General features: G+C 48.9%; 1 protein-coding gene across 2 annotated transcripts in view; it reads right to left on the bottom strand.

Annotated features, from left to right (window-relative positions):
- ADCY2 (adenylate cyclase 2) overlaps window positions 1-8,254 on the bottom strand; it is a 225,566-nt gene extending 217,312 nt beyond the window's left edge. Inside the window, exon 1 of one of the 2 annotated variants that reach the window (XM_052782027.1) lies at window positions 7,835-8,254. In XM_052782027.1, coding sequence (XP_052637987.1) covers window positions 7,835-8,062 — 228 coding nt within the window. In that variant the 5' untranslated portion in view covers window positions 8,063-8,254. The remainder of the gene's footprint in view (window positions 1-7,834) is intronic. The other variant, XM_052782036.1, reaches the window with a different exon arrangement.
- Window positions 8,255-10,252: the final 1,998 nt, after the last annotated feature.

A 10,252-nucleotide genomic window follows, 5' to 3' on the forward strand; every position in this document is an offset into this window, starting at 1 on the left:
AGAACAAGAGTTCTGTTTAGAGACAAGAGATAAAGAAAATGTTTCTATACAGGTTGGAGAAACAGACAACTGGGAGGATAAGTGTAGAGACCACCTCACACTCCTCTGCACAGATGGTGCAATAATCCCTTGAATTTTCACCATCTGAATAAGGTTCAGGGTCTGGAGCTTGCTTGTTCAAGACATAAAAATAAAAGATCTGGAGAAGAAAATGTGTGAAGCTGGTTTTTTTCAATAGGATCACGGGTGATGCTCAAAGAAAAAAAGAAGGCAGGGAAAAGGGGCAGAACTGTGCTAATTCACTTATTTTGGGGTCCAGATCCCAAAAAGTTTAATCTGTTGGCATCATCTCATCATCACATATCAATAAGGCTTGAGCTGACTCAGTTCTTTTTGATGCAGAAGCCACTGTGGCAGCACTTTGCTTGTTTGGGGTCACAGTTCTCATAGTTTAAGCCCGGCTGGCAATACAGCACCACAAAGCCGCTCGCTCACTCCTCCCTCCCCAGCCACGGTGGGAAGAGGAGAAAATACAAAGGGAGGCTCGTGGGTCGAGACAAGGACAGGGAGGGATCACTCCCCACTTACAGTCACGGGCAAAAGACAGGCTCAGCTTGGGGAAGATACAAAATCAATTTAATTTGTTACCAATCAAGTCAAAGCAATGATATTGGGAAGTAAAACCAAACCTTGGAACACCTTCCCCTCAGCCCTCCCTCCTTCCCGCCTCAGCCCCACTCCCGGTTCTCCCCATCTCCCACCTCTGAGCGGCGCAGGGGAGCAGGGGACAGGGGCTGGGGTCGGTTCCTCACCCCTTGTCTCTGCCGCTCCTTCCTCCTCAGGGGGAGGAGGACTCTGCGCTCGGCCCCTGCTCCAATGCGAGTCCTTCACACGGGCTGCAGTCCTTCCGTCGCAGACCGCTCCAGCGCGGGCTTTCCCACGGAATCACGGCCATTGCGGGCGGCCTCCGCTCCCCTCCTCGGGCCAGGGGGGACAGCCTGCCACCTCAACGCGGGCTGTGGGGGCATCCCCTCCTCCTTCCCTGACCTCGGTACCCACAGAGGGGTTCCTCTCCCATCCCAATCCCCCACTCCCTGCAGGTTTCCCCTCTTAAATCTGCTCTCCCACAGGTGTTTCCACTGTCACTGACGGGCTCGGCCTGGGCCAGCGGCAGGTCTGGCTCCGAGCCGGGGGAGCTTCCAGCAGCTTCTGACAGGAGCCGGCCCTGCGGCCCCTCCCCACTACCCAAACCCCGCCACACAACCCCAAAACACACAGCTTGGCTATGATTGGGGTGTAGGCACAGGATGAAACCCTATAGGTGCTCAGCTGCACCTTGTTCCCACGATGCTGGCACACCCTGCGGCTCAAGAGATCTGCAGATCACTTCTACCTGTGCTCAATGTCCATGCCGCCATCAGCTTGGAGTGACGCACAGTGCAGTCTGGAAGATTCCAGTGACTGCTACCATTATAATGAGGAGAAGTTTTCTTACTCACAGCATAAATGTAGGGACTGTGATCTCTGGTTAATGTCCTTAATCTAGGAGACCTCTTGAAGGCTGAACCAAGGAAACCTATTCACCATTTTTACAGGAGTTTTAAGATCCCCACAAACGGGTCAGACATCTTTGTCCACAACAAGGTGCTTGAAACCAATTAAAAAAATTCTGAGCAAGATAAGCAGACAGGTATTCACAGGTCCATGGAGATCCACTATAAAGTTGCCAATACATGATTTGTGAATCCACAGAGCTGGTTTGATGCTGATAAAGACAGCAGACAATTGTAGCCCAATCCATCATCTGTCTTATTCCCATGGCACCTCAGTAAACAACAGCTCTAGTCAGTATGTTATTTGTCATTTTTGTCAGCTGCAGTAATGATTAGGAGTTGTGGATCCACCATTTTGAGTCACGACTTGTGACGTTAAATAAGCTTTCCACTGCCACAAAACTTTAATTTATTAAAAGTACAGTTCAAGGCTAAGTATTTTTCCAACACAGCCATACCTATGGTTTTATCCAGTTTATTCAGCATTCAGGTTATTCAATATGAAGGATGAAACAGAGGTATGCAAAGCAAGGTTGCCACCAGCACCTCATTGTCTGGATGGCTCTCTGTCTCCAGGCTTGTTAGGGACTGGCAAATGCAACAAGCTCTTAGCAGCATTAAAAGTAACCACAGACCTACTGGGAGCGTCATTAGCAAATGAAACAAGAAAAGGCCCAGACTAATGAAACCAGACACAAAGCTAGGCAATTCCTGCTTCAGACAGGAAGATGCAGCAACCTTTACAAGCCCGACTAAAGAGGTAATACTGGCTACCAAAGTCATGCTCAGACAACCAAAGATACTACTGGAAGGAACATTTCGCAGGAACGGCAATATCCTAAGACTGTATCAAATAACCAGCAATTATAGCTGCCAAATAGCCAGCAACTGTAGCTGGAGGAACATATTTTAATATGGTGCCTAGAGACAAGAAAAAAAAAATTAGAAATGTAGGATTTCCTCATGGAACATTTTAACAGGGGACTTGAAAGCAGAACCGTATGCTCAATTATAGCTGGAATTATGGAAAGAAAAGGCATTATAAACACACTAATGTTTGTTTTGCATTCTTCCTCATCTCGGTAGTGGCAATAATCTGGCAGAATGAGTTTAAGAGGAGGAAGGATACCTCCTGGGCACAACCACCACAGCATCAAGCATGCAAACAACCCTGTCTCTGCCTGTCCTTCAATTAGGGAGGATTGTCCTACTTCATTACCTTTGCCGTGACTTAGCTTTCTTTTGGGGGGAATGGATATGCTGGAGTTTCAAAACAGTACAGCAGATGCTTTGCCTTACTTTCGGTCTGCAAGAATTCCAAGGAATGCTTTCAGACCTTGGGTATTCTTGGACTTTGGGAAGACAGCTGGTGCTCTTGAACCAAAAAAGCTTTAAATTACACAGGGCTGATCTCGAAAGATTTCCTAAAATTGAGAGTACAAGTGAACTTACAATACAGCTGTATTATTCTATGCAATTAGGTTATAACAGAGCATCTCATGAATAGGGATATAACATCACCACAACGTCAGTGTGGTGACCTTTTGGTGTGGACAGATGAATTTTTCAGATCCAGGGTACTGATGAGAAAGAACATTACCAAAGGCATGCAGCAGATGCCTTTATGCAGACACCTAATCACTTGAGACACTGCGATGAGAATGACAGAACATGTCTTCCAAAGCTACTTTTTCCACATGGACTTGAAGACTTTTCCCCCTCCATTTCAGGATGAGATTCTGATCATGGAAATCTGGAAGGCTGGAAATTTGGGTGATGCCCAGTTTTTACCAGAAGCAGCAACGATTTCTTTTAGAGTAAGACCAATTAGAGGGAGGGAGGGTTTGCTGTCATTCTGACCAAGGGCCCAAAGAAATGGCACACCCCTGTTCAAGCCCCAGGAGGCTTACAGGACTCTTCTGATCCTCTTCTCTTTGCACAAAGACAGCTCCCTGCCAGCCAGGTTGGCAGCTAAGAAGTTTTAATGTGTTCCTTCAGAATGAGGCAGCTACCTCTGCTTCCATGCAGGATCAGCTGAAGGTAAATTCAGTCAGTCTGATGCCAGAAAACCAGTTTCTGCAGAACGTGCATCTGCCACGTTGCAGGCACACCTCCCTAGTTAACGGTACTCCCCCTTTAAGGATTGCCTACTCCCACTTTTGCTACAGAAGGTGTTTGGGCACGTCAGTGATGTAGTGTGCAGCCAACCTTTAGTTTCTTGGATTTATAAATCAGTAAAAAAGTTCAGGAATCATAACTGAGCCTACCAGCATGATCATGAACCTTCCAGGAACATCAGAGAAGTGGTTGAGGGGGTAAGTAATACCTCTGCTCCACAGACAATCGTTAGGCAGCTAACCCAAAGCCATCTCCTGGTGCTTCAGAAGAGGGAAGGCATCAGAACACCACATTGTAGAAGCACTTTTCACACAGCACATGCTGCACTTGGCCAATGATACCATCAAGAAGCATGCAGCTCCACATCAACATGGACACACTGACAACCACAAGAGCTTTACAAGGTCATGTGTAGCAGCAAGGATTCGGGAGACACATAAGGGCTTGTGTTAAACACCGCACAGCAGGCTTGCAGGCTTCGAGCAAGGGGCACGGGCCAGTCTAAAGCAACCACACGTATAGCTGGCAGCAGACTGGGGGACCTCGAGTTTTGGGAAAAGGGACAAAAAGAAGATCTTGCCAGACATAGGTCTTCTCCCACTTACTCCACAAGCGCTAAAAGATTCTGATATCCCTGAACCGTAGGTTGTTATTGAAGCCTGTATCTATGGGCTGGGCACTCTTTATGTCTAGAAAATACATAGACAAAGGAAAGGTATGGCCTTCCAATAAATTGTACAATTTGGGCATCATCCCCGTTTTCAGTCACAGGTTTTTTTAACCACCTAAGAAACAAAACATCACAACTGCAGATATTTCAGATACACTCACATTTTACATCATGAATTTAAAAACGGCATTTTTTTTTTTCCTCCTACAAACTGCAGTTACAACAGACATGCTCTGGCCAGAGGCAAAACTGTTCTAGATACCACTAAAAAAGATCAGAAGTTTTTAGTACGAAAAGGGAGAGGGGGGCAAATAATGAGTTTGTCCTACATATTATATTGAAAGAACAAGACAATAACCAGACAGAAAATGAAGCTGACCTCTGACATTTCTAAGCACTGGAAGGCTTTCACAGGTTTGGGAAAATAATTTACTCTTTATCGATTAAAGCAGCAGCTAAACATGGATGACTGATCTCATTTTGCCAGTTTTCAGTTCCCGCCAGGTACAGAGAAATACAGAGGATGCTTTGACACAGGAAATTCAAAGGTTGATACCATCACTACATTATTTAAAACTCCAAGTGTGAATGGTCATCTTTCAAACAGACTCTGGGTGTCTTATATCTAGTGTTTGAGGAGATAGAGCATTTAATTCCAAAGGTCAAAATCACAATAGTTTTCTGAAACAAACAAAAGCAAAATCTCCCAAGAAACCTCTCTCAGTAACAATAGCAGTACACTGTCTGAAAGAAAAGTAACCAGACTTCCAGGCACACTTTGTAATTAATCTTGTTTACTGTAATTTTGCAACAGCTTTTATAAATTTTTCATCTGAAATCAGGAAGGCTACAGCTCGTATTCTGACAGGTTGAAATAGCTGAGTAAGTGGAATACATCCCAGTGTGGTTGGCTGTGTTTGGGAACACTTAAGAACACACTGCCAAAAAAAAAAAAAAAAAAAAAAAGGCAACTCAGACACCACAGTGATGTATTTTAACAACCAAATAAAAAATTAAAATAGAAGGAAAGCCTCTCGCTTCCATTGGTTTCAGGGTTTTTTTTAAGAAAGCCTAGAACATAAAAACAGTTCATGCTTCACCAACACCCATCTTTTCTTAACAATCCCACGTTCCACGTTCTAAGCTGTTCTTTGAAGTACAAGCGAGAAACACAAATCAAGTGTTCTGGTGAGTCATTTTGGAGTTTTGTTTCCACAACAGGCTTAACTAATTTTCAGTAAAATCTTAACTGCTTTATACGAAATCTAAAGGAAACAACTGTTAAGAAAGATTTCCTTTACCTTCAAATGCACAGCGGAGACCTACACAGAACTATCCCACTTCACTTCCATTGCGCCTCCTCTACAAAATTAAATCTTCTGTCAAAACAATCACATACATACTAGATGTGCAAAATAAAGACAAGGATATTAATATTGGCTCTTGTGGCTCAGACACTCCTAATTGCATGCCCCTTGTTATATCACCAGGCACAAAAAAAAATGACTAAGATTCCACAGCTATATAAAAAGAGTATTCTTTATTCAGATGAGAGAGAAACAGATCTAAACCTTCAGGAATATTTTAATCACAAACACAACAAGAGCTAGACTGTAATAAAACGCTTTTAGGTGAAACTCTGGGCAGGGCTCCAAAGGATTTTGTCCAACATCCTGTGGCTGGAAGTCCATACAGGCAAGCTTTCTCTCTGCCTGGAGTTACCTTCATCCATCTACTGGAAACTTTAAGGATGAACCCCACCTCTCTCTCCACTCACCCGTCCAGTTGTTAGCCACAGGAAGATAAAGGTTCAGGAAAAAGGTTTTAAAAGTAGGTTTTTTCCTCTTCCGGTATGTCTGGAATTCCAAACGCAGACTGAACTATAAAATTCAATCTTTCTGAAGTAGCAAGACCTGGCAAGATTCGGCCAGCTCACAGTTTTGTTTCCGTAACTTTCAGCAGTCCTTCAGTCTGGGCCCAGTGTTATGCCACCGCTACTATCATGAATAATTTACCTCAAGAAATGGAATTACAAAAATAAGCATGTGCAACTTGTAAACAAGCTGTAGATTGCACCATGACTGAAAGGCAAGAAATTTAGTGCTAAAAGCCCAAGTTCTGCTGCCTTGACCGTAGGCGAGTATCGTGTCCATCTCCACACCTAAACTATGCCTCAGCCTTGGTATCTGATGGACTTGCACTTCCATCATTGGTCCCTTCAGCCCTGACAGACAAGCACCCACGTTAACACACCAGAATGAGATAAGGCATCGAACCTGTATTTTGTACACAGAGCTCCAAAATGGAAACATTTAGGCATTAAACAACTGAATTATGAGGCATCACCATTACTGGCTTCACATTAGCTCTTTTACAACTGTTCTGTGTTTAGTAGGAACGGCACTTTGAACAAAAAGCTCAAAAAACAATTAATACAAATATCAAAAGGAAATAAACCAGCAATTAACTCTAAGATTAGCTACTCCTGCAAGCAGTTCCCGCAGTTTTTAAGATAAAAGTTTGGTCATAACAAGCAAGAAAACTGGATTCTCTGTCTGTTTAAGCAAACACTGTTATGGGCAGTGCCTCTAGAAGAGAATCCGTTAGATTATGCTAACCTATTCATCCTTGCTCTTTGAGAACACTAGCTCTATTCAATATGCATTAAGCTTTCCAGAAAACCATTAGAAGATTATTTTAAAAAAAAAAAAGTCTGAGACCCTCAAAATCCCCGTTCTTTACTTCAGAAGTATACAATAACGCAAACAGCCTGCCTCTAACCATTAGCAGCAGGAAAACTCTGTAAGGAGCAAGAATTTTACTGCCCTCTGCAGCTTTTCCTTTGCCTTCAACGCAAGGGCAAAACCCCCCAAATTTCTGGGTGAGATAAACTGGTACCGCCTGTCATCTGCCGCTGTGACATATTTTTCGTCCCAAAGGCTGGAAGCACGCAGGAAAGGTATCCGACCGACCAAACTTCACCTCCCCTAAAAACGACGGCGGCTCTGCCCCGAAAGCTTTCTTAAGAGAACGGGTCAAACGCTAGGAAATCATGGGGGGGGGGGGGGGCACAAGGAGGGAGCGGCCCCTGCTTCCTTGCCGTAAAAACGTTACCTCAGGTTCTGGTACGGACCGCATTTTTGTGCGGCGATTTCAAGAACCGAAGAGGCCAACACGGCGAAGCTGCCAGCGGGGAGGGAGCAGCGCCAAGGAATTAAGTGAATTAAACTCGATGCGCTCGTTGACTCTGTTTTCGCCCCACCAGCCGCCCTGCCGCTGCCCCGGCATCCCCTCGCACCGTCGGGCTGCGAAGTTTGGGGGGGGTTGCCCGGGCCCCGCAGCCCCCCCCCCAACTTCCCTCCGCAGGAGCAGCGGCACCGGCCCTCGCCCGCCCTGTCCCGCCCGGCTCGGCTCGGCGGAGGGCGCCGGGAGCGGAGCTACCAGCCGGGCGGTGGGGGGTGCCGGGGTCCCGGACCGGGAGAGCGTCTCTTACCAGCCCGGAGGCGAAGAAGACGGCGAGCAAGGCCAGGCAGGCGCCCATCACGATGAGGAGCAGGAAGACGATGAGCGGGTGCTGCTGGCTCATGCAGTAGTAGGACTCGTAGAGCCAGTCCCGGGAGCGGGACCGCTCGCCGCTGGCCCCGCAGCCGCCGCCCGCCTGCTCTGCCCGCTCCAGCAGGTAGCGGCGTCTCCTCCTCCTCATCATCGCCTCTTGCCACATCGGGCAGAGCCCGCGCAACTCCCTCAGCGCCGCCGCCGCCGCTGCTGCAGGAGGCGGCCGGCGAGTGGAGCGGGGCGCGCTCCCGCGCGGGAGGCGGAGAGGAGGAGCCGCCGCCGCGGCAGCGGCATGGTGCGCCGGCTGGCCGCGGCCGCCGCGCAGCCAGCCCGGGGCTCGGTGCGCCTCCGGCAGGCGCCACCCCGCCCGCACATGCCCTGCCCGCCTCCTCCTCGCCGGGGAGGGGAGCGGAGCGGAGCGGAGCGGGCGAGCGCCCGAAGGCGGCGGCGGCGGCGGGAGGCGTCTCGGCGGGCCACCGTGCGCGCAGCCCCGGCCCCCCGCCCTGGGGCCCGGTGGGGGGATGTCCGAGGGGGTGCCCCAGGGGCCCCGGGCCACCTGCCGCGGCCCCCCCGCCTGCCTGCGGCCGGGAGACCTGGCCGCCCGCCGAGGGGCCGGCGCCTCTCCTCAGGGCGGCCGTGAGGCGGGAAGCGCGCCCTCAGCCGGCCCCGGCCGCCTGCCCCGCGGCCGCCGCGCCTTGCCGCGGGAGCGCGGCGGCACCCGGGTGCGAAAGTCGCTTTGAAACGGCTCCCCGGGGGCGGAGGGCTCGGCCGGTCGGTTTCGCTGGGTGCCCTTCCCTCCTTTTTAGAAACCGTACCTCCGTTCTTGCCAGAAAACAGACATCCGAGTTAGGAAGCGGCGTAACGCGCATCATCCGCAGCTCTCCTTCCCCTGAAGGACTCGGCCCCAACAAAGCAGGCGCCTGAACCAAACTGGACGCGCAACTCGCTGAGCTGACCGAGCTGCCACGCGCCACGTTTGCCATTTTTGTCCCTCCACGCGGGACGGAGCCCTCTCTGCCCTCTCTGACCTGCTCTCTGGCCTCCGCTGGTGCTTTGCCACGTCCTCTGTCTCCCAGGGGATGCAGGGCTGCCTAAGCGCTCCGTGGCGAGGAATAGACCAAAGCCACACGGATGCTACTGGGCGTAAATGTCCCGAGGGTGGCTCCTGGTGACTGGAGTAATGCCAGGAGCAAGAGGGACTCGGGAGTACTACCATGCTGCAAAAGGTGAAAAACTGGGGCTACCGTAAGTGGTTGTGAGAGATTCAGAGCAGAGGGCTAACCATGAGCCAGGTGGAAGAGAAGGCACGTAACTAGGATGCCACGGACCGAAACCGCCCCCTTAATGCCTGATGCCGCCCTCTTTGCCTGGCACTGTCCACCTTTTCATCCAGAAGCAGAAGAGGCGCATCAACCACCAGTGTAACAGGGCAGAGAAACCAGCAGTACACCCAGCTGGGAAGCCCTGTCCGTCCACTTGCGCTTCCTGGATTGCTCGGGTTTGAAGCAAGGATGAGGCCTGAGCTTCCCTGCCCCCTGTTCCTCTCAGCTGACTGGAAGGAAGGAAAGCTCCTTGGCTTTCACTCTTCCTTCCCCTGAAGTGCTTGCTGGGGCAGAAGGAACAGATGAGGAAGAAGTGGAAAGTTACAACTGTGCCCACTGTTCTGGGAGAGAGAGGGTGAAAAACTCTCAGAAGCAGCAGCGATAAGATTGAAGGATGAACACAAATCTATGTGGGGAGAACATTCTGGCAGAATTAATTGCCGGGAAGGAGTTAGTAGAGGTGGGTGTGAGAATTTTTGCAACATGAAAAGGCTTTGCTTCCAGTCACTTCAAAAATTGTGGAGTTGGCCACCCTCACTGTCACACACACATATATAGTGGGATAAGCAAGAGGAGTTTAAAAAAAATCAAGAGACAAACCAGAATTACAGTATAAAACTTCTTTTAAAAGCAGATTGCTATGTTTGGGATTTGAAGGCATCTGAGTTTTGATCTCTCAAGGGTGGGAAGACCAATATCACATATGCACTTATTTACAATACAAGAATAATTACATGATTCTGTACAGACTCACAAAAGTGTAAAAGATCAGAATAGGCAAAATGAAGCATGTTCTCTGTTCCCTGTATACAACAACCATCCCCCAAAAAGTACTGGAAGCTTACACAGTATGTTAATACAGATGACGGTACTGGCTGTCTTTCTTCCCCCAGCTGATTCTGCTTCAATGGCTTTCCACTACTTTCCGCCTCTCTGGACTTGGAACAGAAAAGGCCATTCCAAAGAGTTTACAATGACAATCATGTCATTTGTTTGTTAATTCAGTAAGATGTTATGCCTGTAAGAACTAATGC

This window comes from Harpia harpyja, chromosome 1, assembly GCF_026419915.1.
Source record: "Harpia harpyja isolate bHarHar1 chromosome 1, bHarHar1 primary haplotype, whole genome shotgun sequence".
Taxonomy (NCBI): Eukaryota; Metazoa; Chordata; class Aves; order Accipitriformes; family Accipitridae; genus Harpia; species Harpia harpyja.